This window comes from Dermochelys coriacea, chromosome 3 (genome assembly GCF_009764565.3).
Source record: "Dermochelys coriacea isolate rDerCor1 chromosome 3, rDerCor1.pri.v4, whole genome shotgun sequence".
Taxonomy (NCBI): domain Eukaryota; kingdom Metazoa; phylum Chordata; order Testudines; family Dermochelyidae; genus Dermochelys; species Dermochelys coriacea.
Genome location: NC_050070.1, coordinates 210,831,140 through 210,856,494, shown reverse-complemented (window position 1 = coordinate 210,856,494; position 25,355 = coordinate 210,831,140). Strand labels below are relative to the sequence as shown.

At 49.5% G+C, this 25,355-nt stretch overlaps 1 protein-coding gene across 6 annotated transcripts in view; it reads left to right on the top strand.

The window, feature by feature from the left end:
* The window catches only part of NINL (ninein like), a 76,340-nt gene that overhangs the window by 10,775 nt on the left and 40,210 nt on the right, over positions 1 to 25,355 (top strand). For 4 of the 6 annotated variants that reach the window (XM_043512200.1, XM_043512201.1, XM_038393687.2 and 1 more), the window contains exons 1-3: positions 13,131 to 13,200; positions 15,585 to 15,789; positions 23,905 to 24,001. In XM_043512200.1, coding sequence (XP_043368135.1) covers positions 13,142 to 13,200; positions 15,585 to 15,789; positions 23,905 to 24,001 — 361 coding nt within the window. In that variant the 5' untranslated portion in view covers positions 13,131 to 13,141. Of the gene's footprint in view, positions 1 to 13,130; positions 13,201 to 15,584; positions 15,790 to 23,904; positions 24,002 to 25,355 lie in introns of those variants that run through there. The other 2 variants (XM_038393688.2, XM_038393692.2) reach the window with 1 other exon arrangement.

Below are 25,355 nucleotides of genomic sequence, written 5' to 3'. Positions count from 1 at the left end.
CTACAAGGCAAGCTACAGATTGTCCTGCAACTTCACAGTTTATGTACGGGCCCTCTTGATTGATAGGAAGCAAAGGATTCATGATGCAGTTACGTTCCCTCAGGCTGTCCTAATAAGGATTATTTTGTGGAACAAAGGTAGGCGCATCAGGGTTTGGGAAAGGGAGTGGGGGGTTCAGAGGAGGTCGGTTCGGGCATTTGTTTCTCTAATGCCCCTTCTGGCCACAGAAGTGGCATGCGTTGTTCCCTGACAGGGGAAGATATGAGGGACCTCTCAGTCTCCCTCTTCCCCTTCCTCGTCCTCGCCCACCCCTCAGTATCCCACAGCCTCTAAGCTGATAAGTTTGTAGCTGTAGGGCCAAAAGTTTTGTTTCCATGTTTTCCTTTTTCTGTTCTATACAGGCAGTACAGTGGCTGGCAACTGTCACCAATTCAGAAAGAGACTTAGTTTGCCAGCCGATGCAGTTTAATTTTAACTGTTGCTGAACCTTTGGCAAGAGTCCCTGAACAAAAACAGCCCCTACTGCTTCTTTAGCATTGCTAGCTGGTTGATTGATCCCGGAATGTTGTTCAAACACTTTTGTCAGTCTATCTAAATAGTCAGCGGGGGACTCGCCCTTGTTCTGTTTACAGTTGTTAATCTTTGTCCAGTCTGTCTTCCTAGGACAAATTTCTGGAATGGCAGCCAGTAGATTTTCCCTAGCTTGAGTCAAAGTAGCACCCTGTCCGGGATCAGTAGGGGGCCACTGGGCCTTAGCAAGTAGTCGCTGTTGTACTTCAGATGGTATAACTGCTTGCAAAAGTTGGTTAATGTCAGCCCATGATGGATTGTAACACTGAATCACTGTCTGGAGTTCCTCTCTAAATTTCTCTGGCTCTTCTGTAATATTAGGGAACTCCTTAACCAAATTTCTAAGATCCCCTGGTGTCCAAGGGGCATGCACTGTGACCAAATTATCTCCTACTGAGGCTGGAGATTGGGGAAGGGGAGTCAAGTGGGGCACTGGTAGAATCAGGAACAGCCCCTGACCCTTGTAGTGGATGGATTTCCTCTGCAGCAGACACATTTGCTGGTGAGCCTGCTGCTGCTGCTGGAAAACACTGCTGCCTGCCTGAAATTCATTAAGCCGCGCAGCCTGTTGAAGGGGAGGAAGGGGGGGCTGCTTTGCAGCACTGAAAAAGTCCACAGTGTCCTCGGCTGCCTCCTCCTCACTCCCAGTCTTAACTAATTGGGGATACAAAGGAGCTGAGGGAGGTAATGAGATTGCTCTGGCCGGAAAGCATTCAGATGCCTTACACCTGGTTTTTAACTCCTGCATCTGAGTTTTTAATTTCTCCTGGGAATCTTTTAAACTTCGCACCCGAGACTCATGGAGTCTCTTTGTAGCTTCCTCCCACCAATAAACAAACTGTTCCCACTGCCCATCAGGGATTTTAGGTGACACAAGAGTGCCTCTGAGGCGGACAATCTTATTTAAATCGAAGGTACCTTCTAGTGGGAATTGTTTAGATGGATCATCACGCGTGTAAAAATTCCAATTCTCTAAGTACTTACAAGTCCTGGGACTATAATGCACATACATAAAATAAGCAGGTGTGCCCTTAGGTGGAACGGAAGTAGTCTTGGATTGATTTCCACCCATTCTCAAGGCGTGTGGGGGTGCCCTGTCTGCTGCAGCTGCTCATAAACTAAGACATGTCTCTATCCTGTCCACTGAGTCAGGGACTCATAAAGCTAAAATTACCACACCGCTCCTCGGGCACTCACACAGGAAAGATTTATCGACGATGTCCACGACCCTCCTATGCCTCCCTTCAGCAAAGAGCGTCGGCTAGTCTCAGAGAGATGGCGCCGCTTACTCTAATTGCTTCCAGTGAGATGGTCAGACCAGTCAGTGGCTCAGGCGGGGAGGAGAGGGGGAGGAAAGATGGGGTCACACAATCCTAGACCCAGGTAGGCCCCTCACCGGTCATGCCATGCAGAGACAGCCACCTTAGGTTGGATCTTCTATTGATCCACTAAGGTGCAGCCACCGAGCTTGCGTTAGAGATATCCCCGGTCACGAGCTTGTGGGCTTTGCAGGGAGCTCTGGGCGTCTTCCAGTGGCCCTCATTCACACTGGTGTGTGTGCGCGCACCCCTTCCCCCCCCAAGGCCTCTGTTCCTTCAAACCATGATGCATCGGGGTTTTTTCTCCTTTTTTTTTCTTTTTCTTTTTTTTTAACCTGAGGGCTTCACCACAACCCCTCTGTCCAGACTGAACACACCTGTGTTCTTCTCTGAGGGCTTCACCACAACCCTTCTGTCCGGACTGAACACATCCGTGTTCTTCTCTGAGGGCTTCACCACAACCCCTCAATAGGTCTGACCTAAGCCACACATTGGCTTACCCTGGGGCAACAACACATTTCCCAGCCCTGCGTACGCATACAACTAACCTTACATGGGGCAACCAATTCCCCAACACCGTTCTGCGTCTGATCTTGTTGCATAAGCAAAAGTTCGCATGGCGTGAGCCCAAAGGGGCAGACGGCCCACAGTCAGTCCTCCTTCGATACCCCAATAGAGATTTCAAAAGGTCTCTTACCTCTGAGTTGGCGCCTGGGGTTCGAAGGGGGATGGTCCGTAGTAGCGGTCGCTGCCTCAGCTGGGCGTAGCCATTTGAGTCACGGCACCAAATATTGTGGAAGAAAACGAACTCCACTCTCAGGTTGGAAGCAACAAAATCAGAGACAGCTTTATTTGAGCAATTGAAAGGGAAGAATACAGCTGGCAGAGAGCATCTCTGCCTCAGGTTCTCCAAAGTACAAGCAAAATCACACAAGCATTTATACCTCATTGTGATGTGCATTGATTAAAAACATCTGCATTTTATTTAGACTATTTACTATCTAATCCAGTATTTTCTCACTTTCTCTTCTCAAAACATTGTTATCTCAAGGCTAGGTCACACTGACTATTCTGCTGTTTCCCACTCGCTTCTGACATGGGCCCTGCTTCTACAGGTCTCGTGATATTAGGCTAAGACTTAGCTCAAGAGTTGCTCTTTCTCTGACACTTAAATGGCTGCACTTAAACCCTCTCTTTCTTTCCCTGCTGCCACACTTTGTACTGGCATTACTGTGTCAGGGGTGTATTATACTGATGCATTTATACGGGTATAAAGCTGCCTTATATTGGTTTAGCTTGTTCCCCTTCCCAGATGGGAATAACTGTAATGGTATAAACGACCTTTATAACTGCATCCAGGCTGTGGGATTATTCTGGGGTAAGGATACAGATGTAGTTAAAGCTTGTGTGTAGACAAGATCTTAGTTGAACATATAATGGATATGTTAGTAACAGCTCCATGGTTGGTATGTTGAGCGTTCCATTTTAAAGCATGGTTTGAATGTCTTTGTCGGGCATGGGAAAACCTTCTTGATCACACCAACGTTACATCACATATTCTTGGGCCTTGTCTACATTTGGAAACTATTGCTGAGAATTCCTACTGCTTGGAGCAATGATAAGCACTATAATGCAGGCTCAACACCGATGCTGGATTATTTAGACCTACTCTGAGCAGCAGTAGGTGGCCTCCTGCTTAAAATGCTGCTGGCTGCTGGGAGTCTGTTTACACTGCTACTCCAGTTGATGTTATCCCAGGGGATTGGGGCTAGTGTTGTGACTTTGGTGGTTATGTGGCTGGCTTGTCTCTAGTATGTTATTAGGGAGGGAGGGCCCTGGTTGTGGATTTAGGCTATTCCATTGTTTGTTCTGGCACTGGAAGAAGGGAGGATGTTGTCCATCGTCCTACAAAGCAAAAAGATGCAGACTGTATCTAGAATGGCTAACAAGCCTCAACAGGAAAATACGTTGCCAGACAAGTCTGTGGTGGTCTCGTCCCTGTTTCATCATCACTTAGGGAGTGATCCTACAAGGTGCTCTGCTCTCTGGCCCTGATCCAGCAAAGCACATAGGCGCCTGCTGGACTCCAAGGCTGTGAGTAGCTATGCTGGCTAGTGCAGAATGTATTGAAGCGCTTTGCGGATCGGTGCCACACAATAGGACTTTCAGGAGCTCTCAGTGATTTAATCCCTTTGGAAAGTCCCAGCCAGAATGCTCAGTATCTTGCGGGATCAGCCCTTTTGATGGGAGAGGATCCCAAACCTCCTGCCACTGGGGACTCACAGCCATCGCAAATTGGGCTGCTGTCATGCCCCAGATGCTGCTCTCTGACGCATTGTGTTGCCCGGGCTCCTTACTGCCTTCTCTGTTGTAGTCCTTACCCCACATTTCACTTTTCATACAGAGCGTGCTGTTATTTTCACTCTGCGTTGGGCCTGGGTCTTGCCTCTGACCCTGTTAACTTGCAGCAGCAGCAAGGGTAGCGTGTAGCAGCAGGTAGCTGCCCACTTGAGTGCCCTAGAACACTGGAGCAGCTGTTGTGCAGGGGGCCACATGTGACAATTTCTCTTGTGCTGAATACGGGGCCAGGGCTGCCTTAGCAAAATTAATAGGCTGCCCGTGCCCCTCCGCTCCCCCCAGCTAGGCTTTGGCCATGCCTGCTTTAATTCAGGGGAAATCTTCAGAGGCCGCCCTGGGGCTACAGTAACACTGGACATCTACTGGCAACCCAGATAAAGCCTTCGGTCAGATCAGCGCTTTGGGCAAACCTCCCTATTGAGTTCCTGCGCTCGCATCCCTGCCCTTCCTGTTACATTGGCATCTTTCCCCTGAGTCAAACCGCCATCTGCTTTCGCATCTCGCCAAAAGGGCTGCGGTCTCTGTTGAGCCAGGGCGGTACCAAGTAGCAATTCTTTTGAACATCCCGTCAACGTATGGAACAGCGTTGTTGGCTTCTGAGCTGCTAGAGGGAACACGAGCGTAGTAGAGAGATGCCTATTTACTGCCATGTTCCCTTGGTTCCTAGGAGTTGAAGAGGATCCATGAAGAATATATGCTACGGAACCTAATCAACTGAGGCAGCCTGTTGGCCCTGCTTCCCTCCCAGCGGCAGGACTAGACTCACAGAGGGGTCCTAGTTGCCAGTTGCCTCGTACTCTTACTGCAAGACCATACTTCCCTCCTGGAGTTGGAGTACAGGAGTTCTGCTTCCCAGTGCCTTTAGGAATAGCAGCAAGAGAAGCAGTAGCTAAAGCCCCTGACAGCGTGTCAGATTTGGATTCTTAAGTTGGGTTCCGCTAGTGATTTTGTGCCCTTGGGCAAGTCACGTGGCCAGACCGTGCCTCAGTTTCCTCACCTGTAAATGAGGGATGATGCTCGTTCACCTTCGTAAACAGATGTAAGAGATATCAACACCACCAAGGGCTAAGGATTGTCAGCTCTCAGCAGCTGTCCCAGAAGTCTGCTGCTGAGTGGAGGAAGGCTTCTGAGCCTGTGCTCTCCAGGGCAGCAATGAAAGCACGAGCAACAACTGAGCCAGGAACCAGTTCAATTGGCGGGGGTGGAGGAGGGCTCCCCAAAACGGGGGGCAGGAGAAGAGCAGAGGCAGGGAAGGAAGGTCTCCCTTCCTCCCAGTGGCTGGGAGCCAGCACTTAGCCGGTTCCAGCACCAACGCCCTGGTGGGAATCTTGGCAGCAACCGCACTGGGAACTCTCCGGAGGGGTTTTCGAAATGGCTCCTTTTTCAGTAAACTCTTTGCCTCTCCTCATACCCATGCACAGGTCACCCGCTGCTTCCCTGCCAGCCACCCCCTCCAACCCACAGCTGCTTCCCTGCCACAACCGCACCCCAAACCCACCCGCCATGCTGCTCTCTGACCGCTGCACGCGGGAACGAGGAGAGGCGCAGACTCCCGACTCAGGACTGGTTCTTGCAGCCAGCTGCTGCCAGCGGTGGGGCAGAGGAGTGGGGAGGTGAGAGCCACTTGCAGGGTGGAGCGCTCCTATTGACCTGTTCGGTGCATGCTCGGTCCGGGAAGCCATGGCGGAGCTGGGCCTGTCGGTTCACATGGTCTGGCGGCAGTGGTGAGAGCAGCGGAAGACGATTCCTGCATACGCCCTCCAGTAGCTGGTGATTGTCCCTCACTTCTCTCCACATGCACACAGCCCATCCCCACACTGATGTCCCTATGTCTAGATTCCCCCTGGGCTGTAGCCAGTTGCCATCCATGGTGGCAGAAAGTGCCATCTAGCCTGACAGAAGTCCCTGGGCCTACCAGGTCCTTCCCAGCTACTGAGTGCCCTTGGGGCTGGCATGAGAGTGGCCTAGCAAGCCCTCGAGCAGCACAAAGCAGCAGACAGTACTGGTGCCAGTGCAAATCCAGATCTGTTGATTGGCCTGCACTCTTGGCCCACTGCACTTCTGCAGGTCAGACCATTGCTCTGCTAGTGCTTCACCCTGCTATCTAGCCACACCCTTTGCTCCCCCAGATCCTCTGCTGACAACCGGGTACTGGAGTAGTGGCTTGCTTGGCCCAGAGTAATGGCAGCTTAGTGACAAAGTACAAGGCTAAGAGCAGCCTTCCCACAGTCTCCACTGAACTGACATCGTCTCAGGTCCCTGACCCAGGCTCAAGAGTGATCATTTGAGCTCTGTTGCACACATCTCTGCGTCCTTGTGCCATTGCCGACGGAAGTCGTGGGGTGCTCGCTGAAATGTCTGGGGGTGCATTCCCTGTCAGCGGGGCACTTGGTAGCTTCTGGCCCCAGCCTGTAATAACTGAAGCCCCAGTCCAGCAAAGCATTCAAGTGGGTGCTTAACTTTAGCACCTGACCAATCCCATTTAAGTCGTGGGCTGAGAGCTAAGCAAGTGTTGGAGTGCTTTGCTGGACCAGGTCCTGAGTCTTTACAGTTCAGTGCCAGCTCCCTTGTCACAGCTGGTTGGATTATGTTGTATTGCTCAGAGACATTTACCATTCCTGCCTTGATGCTCTTCATTTGGCAGGAAGGGGACGAGTGAAGGAGAAATCCTGAAGGCATTTCCCGAGTGGATGCCCAGGGAAAGGGGCATTGACACATGGGGCAGCTTTAGATGTGCAGGAAATTGGAGATTGGTCCTGCTTTGAGCAGGGGGTTGGACAAGAGGACCTCCTGAGGTCCCTTCCAACCCTGATATTCTATGAGTCTATGAAGGAATGTTTGGTCTCTATGTCCATGAGCCCTTTCCACATCTCACCTCACCTTCAGAGGCATCGAGGCAGAAACAGGTCTTGCTTAGGACTAGAGGAGTTGCATGCAGGGGGCTCTCCCCTCCCGCCCCCCCCCAGGATCTTCAGGGAAGAGAGAGGAAGAGGAGCACTGCAGGACAACAGCTGTTTCGAGTCACAGGCAGAGAGGAGGAACCAACTAGGGGCAGAGCTCTTCTTGACCTGCTGCTCACAAACCAAGAAGAATTAGTAGGGGAAGCAAAAGTGGATGGGAACCTGGGAGGCAGTGATCATGAGATGGTTGAGGTCAGGATCCTGACACAAGGAAGAAAGGAGAGCAGCAGAATACGGACCTTGGACTTCAGAAAAGCAGACTCTGACTCCCCAAGGGAACTGATGGGCAGGATCCCCTGGGAGAATAACATGAGGGGAAAGGAGTCCAGGAGAGCTGGCTGTATTTTAAAGAATCCTTATTGAGGTTGCAGGAACAAACCATCCCAATGTGTAGAAACAATAGTAAATATGGCAGGCGACCAGCTTGGCTTAACAGTGAAATCCTTGCTGATCTTAAACACAAAAAAAGAAGCTTACAAGAAGTGGAAGATTGGACAAATGACCAGGGAGGAGTATAAAAATATTGCTTGGGCATGCAGGAGTGAAATCAGGAAGGCCAAATCACACTTGCAGTTGCAGCTAGCAAGAGATGTTAAGAGTAACAAGAAGGGTTTCTTCAGGTATGTTAGCAACAAGAAGAATGTCAAGGAAAGTGTGGACCCCTTACTGAATGAGGGAGGCAACCTAGTGACAGAGGATGTGGAAAAAGCTAATGTACTCAATGCTTTTTTTGCCCCTGTCTTCCCGAACAAGGTGAGCTCCCAGACTGCTGCACTGAGCAGCACAGTATGGGGAGGAGGTGACCAGCCGTCTGTGGAGAGAGAAGTGGTTCGGGACTATTTAGAAAAGCTGAACGAGCACAGCTGGGGCCGGATGCGCTGCATCCGAGGGTGCTAAAGGAGTTGGCGGATGTGATTGCAGAGCCATTGGCCATTATCTTTGAAAACTCATGGCAATCGGGGGAGGTCCCGGGTGACTGGAAAAAGGCTAATGTAGTGCCCAACTTTAAAAAAGGGAAGGAGGAGGATCCAGGGCACTACAGGCTAGTCAGCCTCACCTCAGTCCCTGGGAAAATCCTGGAACAGGTCCTCAAGGAATCAATTCTGAAGCATTTAGAGGAGAGGAAAGTGATCAGGAACAGTCAGCATGGATTCACGAAGGGCAAGTCATGCCTGACTAACCTAATTACCTCTATGATGAGATAACTGGCTCTGTGGATGAGGGGAAAGCAGTGGACGTGTTATTCCTTGACTTTAACAAAGCTTTTGATATTGTCTCCCACAGTATTCTTGCCAGCAAGTTAAAGAAGTATGGGCTGGATGAATGGACGATAAGGTGGATAGAAGGATGGCTAGATCATCGGGCTCAATGCATAGTGAACAATGGCTCCATGTCTAGTTGGCAGCTGGTATCAAGCTGAGTGCCCCAAGGGTCGGTCCTGGGGCTGGTTTTATTCAATATCTTCATTAATGGTCTGTAGGATGGCGTGGATTGCACCCTCAGCAAGTTTGCAGATGACAGTAAACTGGGAGAAGTGGTAGATACGCTGGAGGGTAAGGATAGGATACAGAGGGCCCTAGACAAATTAGAGGATTGGGCCAAAAGAAATCTGATGAGGTTCAACAAGGACAAGTGCAGAGTCCTGCACTTAGGATGAAAGAATCCCATGCACCACTACAGACTAGGGACTGAATGGCTTGGCAGCAGTTCTGCAGAAAAGGACCTAGGGATTAGAGTGGATGAGAAGCTGGATATGAGTCAACAGTGTGCCCTTGTTGCCAAGAAGGCTAACGGCATTTTGGGCAGTATAAGTAGGGGCATTGCCAGCAGACCGAGGGACGTGATCGTTCCCCTCTATTCGACATCAGTGAGGCCTCATCTGGAGTACTGTGTCCAGTTTGGGGCCCCACACTACAAGAAGGATGTGGAAAAATTGGAAAGAGTCCAGCAGAGAGCAACGAAAATGATTAGGGGATTGTTGGAGCATATGATTTATGAGGAGAGGCTGAGAGAACTGGGATTGTTTAGTCTGTGGAAGAGAAGAATGAGGGGGGATTTGATAGCTGCTTTCAACTCCCTGAGAGGGGGTTCCAAAGAGGATGGATCTAGACTGTTCTCAGTGGTAGCAGATGACAGAATGAGGAGTAATGGTCTCAAGTTGCTGTGGGGGAGGTTTAGGTTGGATGTTAGGAAAAACTTTTTCACTAGGAGGGTGGTGAAGCACTGGAATGGGTTACCTAGAGAGGTGGTGGAATCTCCTTCCTTTGAGGTTTTTAAGGCCCAGCTTGACAAAGCCCTGGCTGGGATGATTTAGTTGGGGATTGGTCCTGCTTTGAGCAGGGGGTTAGCTAGATACCTCCTGAGGTCCCGTCCAACCCTGATATTCTAGGAGTCTATGATTTGAGGCTGGGTGAGGGAGCTGGATCTGGCAGAGGAGTGGAGCAGCAATGTGGCTATTTCAGGCTGCTTGTTGGGAGCAGGACAGGTTGCTCTGTGGGTGCTTTGCATGGAACATGAGACAGTGGGGCCATAAGCATCCACCAGAGGACACGTGGGTTGTTTGCCTGCAAAGTGCTGGTGAGCATTGGTCTCTGTGTGCCAGTGCATCCAGGCATAGCCAACCAACCAGCCTTGCTCCAGCAGCCTCGTTCAAATGACTCCTCCTCTGTGGCCTTCCCACCCTGGCAATGCCTTCATCCTACTCTCCACGTCCAGCCTGCTTTGCACATGTTCCATTCTGTACCTGCCTTCCTGCAGGACCCTGAGAGCCCAGGCTCCAGACACCAGACTCGGTGCCACTTGTCTCTAGTTGTTATCACAGACCTGGGCCTGGGCTGGGCCACCTGGAGCATGCTGCTTGGAAACAGGAAGGGAAAACTGGTTACCCCGTTGCGCTTGTGAATCCAGCCTACACGTGTCGTGTGCCTGTGTGACAGACTCCGTGCTGCACCTTTGTGGAACGCTGCTGTGGTACTCAACTTCCGTTTTTAAGTGTGAGGCGTCACCTTGTTCCATGATCAGTTTGCAAGTGTCTGGCCAGCACTCGCTCCCAAACCAAGGACTCATTTCTGTCCGTCTGGACATAGGTGTGATCAAGCCTCCATACTGTAATGTGCAGTGTAACCTACTGTAGGCCCCATTCTGCTGTGCTCCACAATGAGTGCCACTGGGGTCCATGGTGGGCTGGACAGGTTTTCTGGATCAGGCCTAAGCAAGGTACTGCTCATTGTGAGCCAGGCTAGCAGGACTGGGCCCTGGGGGTGTGTTTAATGTTGGCTTGTTCCACCCTGTTCCTCCCCACAAAAGAGACCGGTGTGAGCACTCCCCAGAGGAAAGGGTTACCTGCCAGAGTAAAAGGTTAGGCATGATCATAATTGTCCTGCAGTTAATTTGTTTGTGAGGTGCTGACACGGCATTGTTGATCATTTGAGCAAAGGCATTGCTGGGGGGTCCTTTGCAGGGCTTAATTTGTGCCAGGGCTGAGCCCCGGCACCTCTAGGCTTGGCAGTTCAGAGCCCTGACATCTCTGTGCTTGCTTCATCCGTTATGAATGTAAAAAAATTGCTTGAGCCCTGACACCTCTTTGGTTACAGATCAAGCACTGGTCCTTTACCATAGGTTCTGGCTGGTGCTGGGGAAGTGCGCCTCTGGCTTTTGCCAAGTCTGCCCACCTGCAATGGAACGCTGCCAAAATGTGATGGCCAGAAGTCGGAGAGTATGTGCAAGTATCCAGGAAGCGACCTCCATGATCTGCTTTGTCTGTGTTGCCATGGAGCAGAAGCTCTTTTGGTTGAGTACTGTGACGATTGCTTGGGTGGACACAGAGTGGGAGCGCGGTCTCCATCTGCTTCCCCAGCCTAGTTGAGAGAACCCCAGTAACTCTCAACCCCTCGATCTCAGGGCACTTTCCTCTCCCACCCCTGCAGGAACTCTCAGTATTTCCATCTGTACCTCCAGCACAGCAACTCCACTGTGGGCTTCCCAGCCTGCCAGGTGTGTCACTCAATTGGGTCTGCATGCTTCCCCGGAGCGATCTCCGCTCCCTTGTCCATGCTGACTGGAGCTGTCAGCTGGGTGGTCTCGGGAGGGTCCACAGAGAGAGGCCTCTTTGCTCAGTCAGACATTCTGCAGCCCCGTATCATTATTGCAAGTCTCCAGCACCATCTGTGTGGGGAGTAACTGCTGAGGGAAGGTGGCAGAACCTGCCTCTCTCCCTGGCGATGTGGGGGCAAGCCTGCCGGTGGTTTTTGCGTTTGCACTGGCGGTGGTGGAAATTTGCAGCTCAATAGACGGCATCAGTTCCTGGGGCAGTAGGGAGCCTGGCATCTTTCGCCAGCATGGAGTTCGCGCCAGCGCAGTGTAGACCCTTCAGGGCACAGCTTACGCTGTTTGTTTTGGGCTGGACTGTGACTTGGCCAACGCCCCACCTAGGAGTGAGAGCCCTGCTCACACCCCCGTGTGGGCCGTCTCCACCTGGGACCGACGCGTGTGGGAGTAAGTGGGTGTTCTGAGCCTGTTACCTCCTCCGCTCCAGAGTGGGGGGAGAGGGGAGAAGTCTTGGCTGCAGTGTGCCAGGTAGTGCACTGAGCCTATGGGGTGGGTGTGTGTGTGTGTGTGTGTGTGTGTGTGATAGTCTGGGAGTATGTCTCCTGGCACTGGGAATCACATCCCTAGTTGAGAGTGCAGACATGCTTTTAATCATGACGTCCCCTCTGGGGGTGGGACAGGTTAGGTCCCCCCTTCGCCCAGGGCTGGGCCAGGTCTGAGATAAGGCTAGGTAAGTTACAGGTGTGTGTAGCGGGAAGGTTTTTAGCAAAAGAAGTGCTTGGTATTGACAGTTGCTGCGTGGCTCCTAAGGCGTGTTCTCTGTGGTCAGGAAGACAGAAAACAAACCTGTTTGCTTTCAGTGTAGAAAAAATACTCCCCCCCCGGCCAACACCCTGAGAGGGAAGGGCTACGGGGTGCAGATGGATGCCCTGAGCGTCGGAGCCCTGGGCGCTTGGAACCCCTGCAATGAGCGTGTGCTGCAGACCTGTGGGATCGGTTGATGCTACGCACAGCTCGTGCGGCGCCTCATGGTCTCGGACGTCTACATCGAACACATCACCGGCCACCGTCAGTACCAGGAGGTGTAAGCCGGTACGACATCGTGCATCAACTATGGGAAAAAGAAAAGGAGTACTTGTGGCACCTTAGAGACTAACAAATTTATTAGAGCATAAGCTTTCGTGAGCTACAGATCACTACAAAGCTTATGCTCTAATAAATTTGTTAGTCTCTGAGGTGCCACAAGTCCTCCTTTTCTTTTTGCGAATACAGACTAACACGGCTGCTACTCTGAAACCTGTCAACTATGGAAAGGGACTGAGAGACTTTTTCCATTGGACCATATGAACTGGAATCATAAACTCACTGAACATTAAATCCCACCAAATGAGGGTAGATCCATCCTCATCATCGTATCCACTCATTATACTCCACACCTGAACATAGCCATTATATGGACAACATACCCCCATATCTCAATGTCTGTACTTTGACCCGTTAAACTTTTACCCCCAATCGGGGAGATTGCAGATTATGTATTCCTTACGCCACCCATTCCTAAACCGAATTTCGCACCCCTTGATAATCTGTACCTTATTCCCTGATAACCAGAAACATCTATGCTTAAACTCTGTACAGTTTTCTTTTTACTTCAACATTATCTTAATAAAATTATTAAAGAACTTTTGTCTCTTTCCAGTTCTCGAACTGCTCCAAGCAGCTTGTTGTCCAGGAGACCCATGTACAAGAGAGCCTGTATTTCTAGTTGTTAAATAGGGGTTTCTGGTTTCTGCAAGTTACCCGCCTCTCGCTCTGTTACGTGACATGTTCTAGCCAGTCAGGCTGGCTCCCTGCACCTAAAACAACACAAATCAGGAAGGGCAGCACATGTTCCTCCCACGGTCTGGGCTCGCCACTGTGGGTGAGCACTTCTCTTCGGAGTGCAGGTCAGACAGTGAGGGGCTTGTGTTTCTATGGGGGGGTGTGGGTGTGTGCGTGCGAGCGTAGAGGGGATCTGTTTGATTGGTTTATTCCCTGTAAATCTATTTGAACCCAGCCTACAAGCTTAAAACTACCCTACAATTTCCATCTGTTGGGCAGCTCCCATTCCAAGTGTCCACACGCCTGCCTGTGATGTTTCTCTCCAGATGACCCTTAAGGAATGTGCGGGTGGGGAATGTTTGCTGTGTTACCTCTGGGGCACGTTAGAATGTGTGTGTCCTTTAGGCACTAGATGACATGGCTTTTGTATTAACTGAGATGTGGGTTGATGTGATCATTTCTAAACCTTGTCTTTTTTTTTTTTTTTTTTTTTAAACGGGCACATGGGGAGAAGGGAGGGAGGGGAAGTTATGCTAACAACCCTCTGTTTATTTCATGCAGTATTGTTGTTGATTTGTTATATGGTAGCACCTAGAAGCGCACTGCGCTAGGTACTGTTCGTAGACATAGCAAGAGACAGTCTCTGCTCCAAAAAGATTACAGTCTAAATAGACAAGACAGGCATGGGGTGGGGCGAGAGGGAGCGTTCTCTCCCCTTTTGCAGATGAGGAGTGCAGGAATAGAGATGTGAAGTGAGTTGCCCAAAGTCATGCAGGGAATTGGTGGCAGAGTGGGAATTGAAACCACATCTGCTGAGTCCCAGTCCAGTGCTTTATCCACTAGAGGGAAAGGAAGAGAAGACAAATGGAGACTCCTCTGTGAGGTTTGAGCTTTGGAGATCCTCTCGTAAGGCTCTGGCTCATCTGGTAGAGAACCGGAGAGCTCTGTAGTTTGTTTCCTTCCTTCCGAAGTCTGCACTTCCTTCTGAAATGAAATAACTGAAGAAAAATGTATTTGGCGTCATTTGAACAGCGGTAAGGTTTTGCTTCTATTTGCTCTTTACAATGCTGAGCCGATACAAGCTGGTCAGCACTTAGGTTTTACTGGCAGAACTATTTCAGTTAGGGGTCTGAATCTTTTTCTTCTTTACCAGGATAGTTATACTGGTAAATGCCATAGCGTGGGTGAAGTTTTACTGGTGTGAAGGTGCCTTAAATGTGTATAGCTTGTCCTCGCACAGGAAGGAGAACGGTCGTATGCAGTTGTATGTATCTTTGTACCAGAATCACTTGGTCCATGGTAGGGGGTTTTATCGCTGTAACTACCCTGGCTTGGTTAAATTGGCACAATTTGTAGTGTGGACAAGGCCTAGGTCAGGGAAGAGAGCAAGCTGTTTCTCGAAGCTACGCTGTGATAGCTCCAGTGGTGCGGAATGAGGTGCCTTCCGGCTGCAGGGTGTTTCACCTAGGGAGCATTTAAACAGAGACTCTCCTATCTGGGCACAGTCCAAGGTGTCCATTGTGGCCCATGGAGCCCTTCATGGTTTTGGTTTCTCCTGTGGTGTTGTGCTTTCCCTTGCTGTCCTGTCTGGCTTCAGCCTAACGGCCAGTCTCACTGGGGATCCTCGTCCCTGCCCTGCTGTGTGGCTGCCATTTTATCCAATTTCCCGCCTGAATCAGCCGTGTGGCCACCGCCAAACCATTGCAGTGCCTCTCCTCTGTCTAGAAGAAGGACTGTATGGCGCTACCCCTCCTCTCACTGGGCGACCACGAGGAATGCTCTGTGAATTGGCCAGTGGTGACTGCTGCCCTTGGGGGCACTGGGACCTTGCGGGTCTGGGCAACCCATGTTCTGAGTTTTCACTGTCTTGGGTCTCCTGCATGGCAGCGTGAGGTGGGGTGGGGAACTCATAGGCTGCTGTCTTGCTTCTCTGTGCCCATGGCTCTCCTGGCTGCGAAGTTCAGCACTCTGCTGAGTACGTGGGGCCTGGATTATTCTGAGACCAAGCTGTCTGAACAGCGGGACAATGGGACCAGAGTTTCCCCTTCCCCTGTGTCACCATCAGAGTTCACCATAGTCTGTGGATGAAATGTTTGGCACAGGAGATCTGAGGGCACCAGCCACTACCAGTGCTGCGATCTCCTGCCCCAGGCATTTCATCCGCGAGCTGTGAGGGTGGTGCAGGGCAAGGGAAAGTTTAGATCCCATTTTTGTGCTGTTCCAAGAGTTTCAAGTCTCGTGCACGGCTGTTGCGAAGATAAAGTGGTTTCTTCTCCTCCGTGTTTGCACCTGCGAGGTTTCCGGTGGAGAACTGGGTCACTGTCATCTAGAAGCAGTTGAGTGTTTCTTGCTGTGATAAATCTCCAAGATTTTCTAGGGCAGAATGTTGCTTTGGAGTGGCTGGTTCTGTGGGGCCAGATGGGTAGCAGGAGCGGATCAAAACCTTTCATTTGAATGCCTCGTGTTTGCAAGGCTTGCTCATTCTGCTCCCCTTGCTGACTCCTATCAGGTTGGCTGCAGTCTGCTGTGGGATGGGCGAAGCAGCAGAGAACAAGTACGTGTCCCAGCTCCAGGATGTTTATAACAGCTGCGATACCACGGGCACTGGGTATCTGGACAAAGAGGAGCTGACGGAGCTGTGCCGCAAGCTCCATCTGGAGAGGCAGCTGCCGGTACTTCTGCAAACTCTCCTGGGACACGACTACTTTGCCAGGGTGAGTAGCTGCATGCGACCTGAATGCGGTTACACATGCCACTGTGCAAACGTTAATTTCTTTCAAAGAGAATGTGAAAATAAATAAATGAAACTGAGAAAGTTCTTAAATACCACAGATTAGTACCAGTCTATCTGTTTTTAAATGCCAGAGTCCCAGCTGGTGTGAATCAGTGCAGGATCCGTTGACTTCAGCCAAGCTACGCACTGACGGACACGAGTTCAGGCTCTGGCCCCAGGACTGTATAACTGCTGGTGGGGTCTGTAGGTGAAGTGCAGTAAACTGACTTAAAAGAGGCAGAATGAAAGCTTGTTGCCTACTAATAGCATAGCTGTGCGGTTAGGTTGACTGTGTAGGTCACATGCTGTTGGAAAGCACTTGGGCTGGGTTGGGCCCTGTGTTATTTAATGGCTTTGTCCCAACTCTTCCGGTTTTAGAAACATTAACGTCTGTTTTTGTGGGACCCAAGCGAAAGTGCGGATGCCTTTAACCCAACAGCGAATTGTCTCAATGAGAGAAGTTCCTTACCTGACTGCTCACCTATGCCATGGTGCTTGGCTGCGTGGGGAAGAAGGGGGCACTGGCAGCTCCAGGGACTCCTGTTGCTGGTGGGGTTGGAGTGAGCCCCACAGCCAGCCCTGAAGTTTGCCTGCCTTGGAATGGAGGGGGTGCAATAGGCGGATTTTCCAGAAAATCCCACCGCAAGCCAGGAGCCTTCTGCTGCTCACACCCTGTCCGCATGGAACCTAGCTCCCATCATGGTAGCATCTGAGAAGAACTGCCAGGCTGGAGCATACTTGGGGTCCGTCTAATCCTGTCTCCGCTAGTGCCTTGCGCTTGCTGCTTCAGGGACGGTGCGAGAGCTGTGGAGCAGGCCGATGAGGAAACTTCTGTATGCTTTTCAGAAACCCTTTCCCACTGCAGCGCCACGGTGTTCTTGCTATCGATCAACATGTCTGGTCCCATCTGAGTCCTGCTGAGCTCTTGCCCTCCATGGTACCTTGCGGCATAGAGTTCCACAGGCTTATCACATATCACGTGGAAAGAGTAGTGACTTTCATGTTAAATCTGTTGCTTTTCAGTTTCACTGCCCATAGTAGTCCCCTTGCTCCTGTGTTGAGGGCATGAGTGAACGTGGGGAATTTTCAGAGGGAAATAAAACCTCATTCTGCAGGGTTTGAGCCAATCACTGACTATTAGGTATTGGTTTGAGTCTTCCGTGGGGGCTGATTACACCACATGTGCCTAATGTGTGGTTCTTACACCTTCCTCTGTAGCATCCAGTACTGGGCACAGTGAGAGACGAGATGGGGGAAAGATGACTTGTGTCTCTGGCCTTGCTGCACATGGCATCTGTAACCCAGCTGTTCCTGCCCGTAACACCCCTGCCGTTCCAGCTCACACCAGTTCAGTTCCACTGCTGCTCTTCTAGCTGGCCCTGTTGGGGCAGTGCTAGTGGGAGGAGTACTGGGGTTTGTCTACACATAGAGTTATACTGGTTTGCCTAAGGGTTCCTCTACTCTACGGACCATAGGCTACATAGCTATGCTGGCAGAGCCCCCGCCAGGGGAAATGCAGCATAAGCCCATAGGAGGAGTTCTCCCCACGTAGCTACCCATCTCCCCAAAAGATGTTACGTATGCGACAGAAGTGCTCTTCTGTTGGTCTAGTTGTGGCTACACTGGGGGTTTTGCTGGCATAGCTCTGTTGGCTGGGGCAGGGGGTTCCTAGCCAACATAGTTATGCCGGTAAAACTTTGCAGCGTAGATGAGGCCTTAAAATGGAATCTTACCATCAGTTTATCTAGCCCAGTACAAAAGGCTGTGTGGAAGGACTCATAAATCAGTACAAACCTGGTTGAGTCAATTAAGACTTGATCATGAGCCGGTTAAGCTCAAGCAAAAGTAGCTCCTCAAACCAAAATGAGTGTCCACACAGGATTGCAGCAATTTAACTAAACCATTGCAATCAGTGTGAATGAGGCCTCCACTCCCTGCTACCACCTATGTTCTCCTTCAGCACTGTCTGGCTCAGGAAGAGGAGAGGATCGCAGAGTACTGTAACTCTGATCTCTTTAGAATTGAAGCCACTAGCTCCCAGTGGATCTGGGACAGTCCCTAAGGGCCTGATCCAAAGCCCATTGACGTTGATGGACGTTGCTTTATTGACTCCAGTGGGCTTTGGATCAGGCCCTCTCTAGAGCATCATGTTAGCTCGGCTAAAGAATTGCAATTGTTGGAACTCTTGTAGGGAGAGGAAGGGAGAAGAAAAAAGAGCAGATTGCTTTATATTGGGGTAAGTGGAACGTCTCCCGTCTCCCCCCCCCAAAAAAATCCACTTCTCCCAGCGTTTTCTTGTGATTAAAATGCTATGCTGTATTTTTCATGCTGACAAAAGCATCATTAAACTACACAGGTCCAGTCAATTATGAATGGCAGTAGATGGCCATCCCGCAGTCAGTCACACTCCCCTGCAATCCTGTGCGGAGACACTAGGGTTTCGCTGAGGGGAGATACAGGAGTCGGAAGTCTGGCTTCCGCAGCAAGTTGGCGAGGAAAAGCTCGGTGTGTTCCAGGCCTCTGGGTTTCCGCGCGGCAGCTGTACATTCCTTCCATCTGCGCCTGTGCTCAGGGTGTAGTGAGATGCGGGAGCGGAGGTGCAGGGTGGTATATGTAAGCCGGAGGCTGTGAACCTCTGGGGCACAGCCGGCGTGGCGTGGCGTGGCGGGGGTCGAGCTGCGTCCCTGAGGGACGCTAGACAAGGGGGTGCAGTTTAGGAGCAACTTAATGCAAGAAATGAGGCCGTCCTGTGTGCGTCACTTCGCCCTGTTTTCTGCCTCTGCGTGAGGTGATTCAGGCTCTCGGAGCCAGCTCCTGCCTGTTCCTGAGACAGACCCTCCTTCCTCGGAACTGACTGACACACGGTTCTGGCAGAGTTGACCTTTGTATGTTTTGTCTGTCTCTCTTGCTGTTTGTGTCTTCTCTCCTTCCCTTCCCAGCTGTTGTAGTTGTTGAGCCCTTCCATCTCCCGCAAATCTGTCTGTCCTCTTCTCCCTCCTTGCTGTCCCCACTTCACATGGTTTTGAAGCGATGTCCTGATTTTCTCCTGTGTTAATGGTGTGGAGGGGGCCCTACACTGGGTGCATTTAAGTCCCTGTTAAAGTCCTGCTTCTGTCATGCTGCCTACAGCAAATCTAGCAGATTTATGTAAAAGAAATCCCTGTTCCCCTTCCCCTAATCCGTTCATCCTTGGCGTGAGTGCCTCTGGCCCAGGGGCTGTCTGTCCTTGAATGGCTGGAAACACCTCATGTCTTGTGGGCGCTAGCATAAATGAACAGCGGTCCCATGATGCTAGGTTTGCTTCTGTAAAACTGGTCTCCAGCTGGAGCTCTTCTTCCTGCTCTCCAAGCACTATGGTAGCATGGGCTCTGCAGGCAGGATGGAGGGAGCCATTCCTGTTGCCCGGAGACAGAACAGTCAGTGTGGTACAACAGTCCTGGTGACAGCAGGACGAGGAGCCAGGGTTATGTACGGTTTGGTGGCCTAATGTCTCATTTCCTTGCTTTTGTAGTCTTGTGTCAAGTATGGTGTGTGGACTGGCGGGATGGGGAGGGCAAGCTCGGCTGCTTCGCTACAAAGTTTTTTCTGCCTAAATTTCCTTGGTTTTCAATTTTTTTAAGCAGAGGAGGGCTGGTCCAAGGAAGGGGTGGGGGGGCTGTTTGTGAGAGGGGCATGGGTCTGAGTTGCTGACAGAGAAGACTTTATCCCGAGGCAAAGATTTTATGTGTCTACTCTGCTAGCATGCTCCTTTTCAGGCCTGATGAATGAAATGAAGGGATGTTACCCAGCGTTTATTTAACAAAAGTGAAGATCTCTTCCAAACGAATCCCTCGCCCAGTTTTTGTTAGAAGCCCTGCTTTTCAGAAGAGATGTCCGGACAAAAAATGATGAAGCTGCCACAGGCCAAGCTCAATAAGAAACCAATTTGAAACCTTTCCTATTAAAAATGGGTGAAAACCAAAACTGCATAGATAGACCATTCTATCTAGGGCAAATAAGCTGTGACACTGTGTAGTTTCACAGTGAAAGGCCACCTCACCAGAAAGAAAACTAGTAATTTCTATTCCTATTCTCAGGACATTTCAGATGGAGTTTTAACTGTGGCATCAGCACCCCCAATTTGTACATAATGGACGGACAGGCGCACACACACCACATGGTTTTCTGAGTGCTGGTGGTGCTAGGCAGAATAGGCCAGCTTCTCTGGTACAGATTAAAAGGAGAGTCAGATAGTGTAGGGCCCAGCTACAGCTGGGCCCAACTCTGGGCGATAGCCTGACCTGTTTGAAGTCCATGCTACAGCTCCCATTAACTTCAATGGGGTCACGATTTTACCCTAGGGTTTTCTTTTTGCAGGAGAGAGTACAAACTGGCTTTCAGTGTTGGTTTACACGAGTTTGCATCCCCCTGAGTTTTACTCTTGAGTTCAAACAAATCTAAAGCTCAGATGAACTGCAGCTTTCATGGTTTCAGCGCGGAACCATAAATCAGTCTGGTACTATTTTAAATAGGTCCCAGGCTTGTGAACCTTTTGATAGATTTAGGGTAAGGTTTTTGCATTTTTTAAGTTTTTTGTCTGTAACAAAATCTGTGCTTCTGATCTTTCCTGCAGTTGTTGGGTGATTGTTGGTGTTTTCCATTTTTATAGATATCCCCAAATTATTGTAAGCAAAATTGTTAACTTCTGGTTGGCTAATTACCTCAGCTTTTGAAAAGTAACATTCCAAAGCCACTGACTTGATTTGCCTGCCCTGAGGACTATGAGAGGAAAGATAGCTAAACAGTGATATCACATCCTGGTTTGGGTGGTTTTTTTTTAAATGATTGCAAAACTTTTGATTACATTCATTTGCTTGCTGTTCAGTTCAAGGAAACAAATGCAATTTCTGCTTTTATCAGCAGAAAAGACATTGCTATAGACTGATTATTATTTAATTAGAATGGAAGTGATCATAAAATGATATATTTCATGATTCTGAGGAAAGGAAGGAGTGAGAGCAGCAGAATAAGGACAATGGACTTCAAAAAAGCAGCCTTTAACAAACTCGGAGAACTGGTAGGTAAAGTCCCCTGAGAAGAAAATCTAAGGGATAAAGGAGTTCAGGAGAGGTGGCAGTTTCTCAAAGAGACAATATTAAAGGTACAGTTGCAAGCTAACCTGAGGTGAAACAAAGGTAGAAAGAATAGTAAGAGGCCAGTATGGTACCATTAGGAGTTCTTTAATGACCTGAGAATCAGAAAGGAATTCTACAAAAAGTGGAAATGTGTATGAATTGCTAAGGAGGAGTACAAAAGACTAGCACAAGCATGTAGGGACAAAATCAGAAAGGCTAAGGCACAAAGTGAGTTACGCCAAGCAAGGGTCATAAAAGGCAAGAAGAGGCACTTTGAATACATTAGGAGTGAGAGAAAGATGAAGGAAAGTGTTAGGTCTTCTACTTAGCGGGGAAGGAGAGCTAATGACTGATGATGTCAAGAAGGCTGAGGTGTCTAATGATTATTTTGCTTCAGTGACCACACACTCAACACAATTAATATTAACCAGGGGGAAGGAACACAAGCCAAAATAGGGAGAGAACAGATTAAAGAATATTTAGTTGAGTTAGATGTACTTGAGTTGGCGGGGCCTGATGAAATTCATCCTAGGGTAGTTTGTTTCAGCTGGTTCCTAATCTTGGAACTGTTGGCAATTATCTTGAGGAACTCACTGGGGGTGGTGAGGTCCCAGAGGACTGGAGAAGGGCAAACTTGGCACCTAGCTTTAAAAAGGGGAACAAAGAGCACATTTGAAATTATAGACCAGTCATCTTAACTCTGATCTCTGGAAAGATACCGGAACAAATAAACAGACAATTTGTGAGCACCTAAAGAATAATAAGGTTACAAGGAATAGCCAGTAGGAATTTGTTAAGAACCAATCATGCCAAACCAACCTAGTTTCCTTCTTTGACAGGGTTATTGGCCTAGTGGATAGGGGAGAAGCTGTAGATATGTTATATTTTGAGATTGGTAAGGCGTTTGATGCAGTCCCACAAGCAAACTAGGGAAGTGTCTAGATGAACTTACTGTGAGGTGGGTGCACAACTAGTTGAAAGAATCGGAGTATTTATCAGTGGCTCACTGTCGAACTGGGAGGGCGTATCTGGTAGAGTCCTGCAGGGGTCAGTCCTGTGTCTGGGGTGTAAGACACAGAAGGTCACTGTCCTGCTCTACTCAGCACTGGGGAGGCCTCAGCTGGAACGCTGTGTCCAGTTCTGGGCAGCGCACTCCAGGAAAGGAGGTGGATAAATTGGAGAGAGAAAAATGATCAAAGGTTTAGAAAACTTGAGCTATGAGGAAAGGTTAAAAACACTGAACATGTTTAGTTTTGAGAAAAGAAGAGTGAGGGGGGACCTGATACCAGTCTTCAAAGATGTTAAGGGCCATTATACAGCAGATGGTGATCAATTGTTCCCCATGTCTGCTAAAGGTAGGACAAGAAGTAATGGGCTTAATCTTCAGCATCCCAAGACAGGAAACTGGGGAGGTTTAGGTTAGCTACCAGGAAAAACCTCTCTAACTATTTATGGCAGTTACGCTCCGGAACAAGCTTCCAAGGGAGGGTGGGGAATCCCCGTCATTGGAGGTTTTTAAGAACCGGTTGGACAAACCCCTGCCAGGAGGGTCTCTGGTTACTTGGCCCAGCCTCCATGCAGGGGTCTGGACTCCATGGTTTCTTGAAGTCCCTTCCAGCCCGACATGTTTATGATTCTGTTAAATTAGTTGACCTCTCTCTCTCTCTCTGTCTCTCTCTCTCTCCAAGTATGTCAAAGACTGTCTTCTATTTTACTTTAATTGCATGCATGTTTGAACACGATCAAGAGTGAGATCTCTGAGAACGTAGGGATGCTCTGATGCAAACAAAGTGCATTTTAAAAAACTGCAAGGATAGAGGGGACCTGCCGTGTTTGTGGAGATTGGACTGATGGGAAAGAGCTGAATAGTTAGTTCTGTGTCCCAGCAACTAGATGTGCCCGTATTTGTTACTGCATCTAACAGCGATGGAAGTACACTACCTAAATGTTTCTACTAAAATGACCAGAGGTAAAATAGTGTGCTCTATTACCTCTTAAATAATCAGTGTAGAACATACGTATTAACATTCCCTTTAGATAAATGGGTCAGTGAATGCTTCTCAGAACTACTGTTTTAAGCTGTTTGCTTCTGAGATGGTCTAGCAGTAATTCACGTTGGGAATGTTTCGTTCTCAGCCTCAAGGGCTGAAAGCTACGAATTTGGAGTACAACAGGCGGTAGAGGGTGAATTGTCAGCAGGGTCCACAGAAAATACCAGGTTCTAGCTTCAGCCAGTATTTAGTTGTCTGTATTATATACTGCTACTTGTATTGTGGTAATGCCTCCGAGACTCAGTCAGGATCAGAAACTGTTGTCTGTATATGTCGCGTTGTAGTTTTCCTTCGGTGTTGGCTTCATTAGGGAAAAGGTGTGCAAGCCAACGTGTTAACATCCTAGTGTAGACATGTCAAGTGGTAGTTCTAGCAAGATACCTGTCCAGGATAAACCTTTGACTCCCCCAGGGCTTACCGTGACCAGCTAACGTATGTTAAAACTGCCCTCTGCCTTGTCTGCATTAAGATGTTAGCTCCTGTTCACTAGCATGTGTTTAAACACACCCCATTTTTCCTTAGTGTAGACGTGGCCCTTGAGAAGAAGATGAGCTAGTTATTATCCAGCAGACTGAGTTCCAGTAGCCTGGTAACGGATGCCCAAGGCAGAGGAAGCCAGCAAAACCCAGGCTGCAGGTCCCAGACAGTGCCGTGTAAGATTTCTAGAGGTCGCCACCCAACGTTGCCTAACAGACACTGTAGTAGCCGAGGCGAACCCCCCAGGTTACCTCTGAGCAATGGAGGAGGACAGCACGTTGCTTCTGCACATAGCAGGCTCCCAGGAGAAGCACGAAACGGGGCTTCTGAGGCTGAACTGAGTACTAGTGACCGCCCCAGTGTCTGATGGGATGCCTGATGTGCGTGTTCAGCATCTTTTCCTGTCTCCACTAGGTAAACTTCGAAGAGTTTAAAGAAGGTTTCGTGGCAGTGCTGTCCTCCAACACTGACCCGGGCATTTCCGACGAGGAGAGCAGCTACTTGGAACCAGGTGCTGGGTGACTTTGCAGCTGGTTGTTCAGTTTTTTTTCTTCTGCTTCTACTACCAGTTGAAAGCCTTACCTGCTGTTGCACTGATGCATTGCCAAGGCAGAGAGGAAGGACGGTCCAGTAGTTAGGGCGCTGGCCTGGAACGAGAGAGTTGTGGGTTTGATTCTCTGCTCTGACACGGACTTCCCATGTGACCTTGGGCAGGTCTCTCTGTGCCCCAGTTCCCTGTCTGTAAGACGGGGATCACAGCACTGCCCTACGTCCCCGAGGTGCTGAGGGTAAATACATTGAATGCTGCGAGGTGCTCAGACACCACACTAGGTCCTTTCTAGGTCTTAAGGGACCACTGTGATCATCTAGTCTGACAGGATTTGTCTAGCTTCAACTTCTAGCTGGTGGAGCTTGTTAGACCTTTGTCTTCTAGACTGAATATCCCTTTTATTATCCAATTTCTGATCCCCATGTGGGATCTGAATGATCATGTCACCCCTTACTTCTGTCTTTGATAAGCCAAGTAGATTGAGCTTCTTGAATCTTTCACTAAAAGACTGGAAAAACATGCCTTATAATGGTTGTCAGGGCTCTCCTCTGAACCCTCTCCAATTTATCAGCATCCTTCTTGAATTATGGATGCCACAGCAGCCTAGTAGAGGTTGCACCAGTGTCCAAGACAGAGGCAATGGGGCCAGATCAGTACCTAAGATAGACAGTTTTTTAATTGTTTGTCATGCTTTGTGGCTGGGTGGGGTGTGAATTTTGCACTGAGTGACTTGGTAACTTCAGCAAAGTGAGGGCTACAACAAAAGGGTTAATTCAGGATTAAATTCAGGATCCCGCTCATCACTTCAATATTGGGCTTTTCCAGACAAATAGCCTCTGTCGGTACCCGGCCACCTGCCCAGGTGTGTCCTTTCTGGGGTGGCCAGGGATGCAGCAGGGTCATGAAAGATTCACAGCTTTGCTGTACATGTCACATTAGCATGCCCAGCTTTTCCTCATTTAGTCTCACTGAGGCAGGATTGGACGTACACCGTCCCATACACTTGTACAGTGGGCAACGGGCCCACGGTGTGTGAGACTGGTGGAGCACTGCAGGACATGAGCTTTGACGCTCTCCCAACCTGCGCTTTAGAGCTAGGATTGTTTAGAAGGGGGGAAGAAGTTATGTCCAGAAGCAGTGCGCTGGAAGCAGGAATCGCTGGGGGCAGTTGTCTGGCCTGTGTTAGTTAGACAGAAGGTCAGTCTAGATGGTCACATTGGTCCCTTCGGGCCTGCGAATCTCTGGATCACTTGATTCTTCAAACACTGGAATACTCTTGTAATAGGGCCAGGAGAATGGCCTCGTGGGTAGGGCA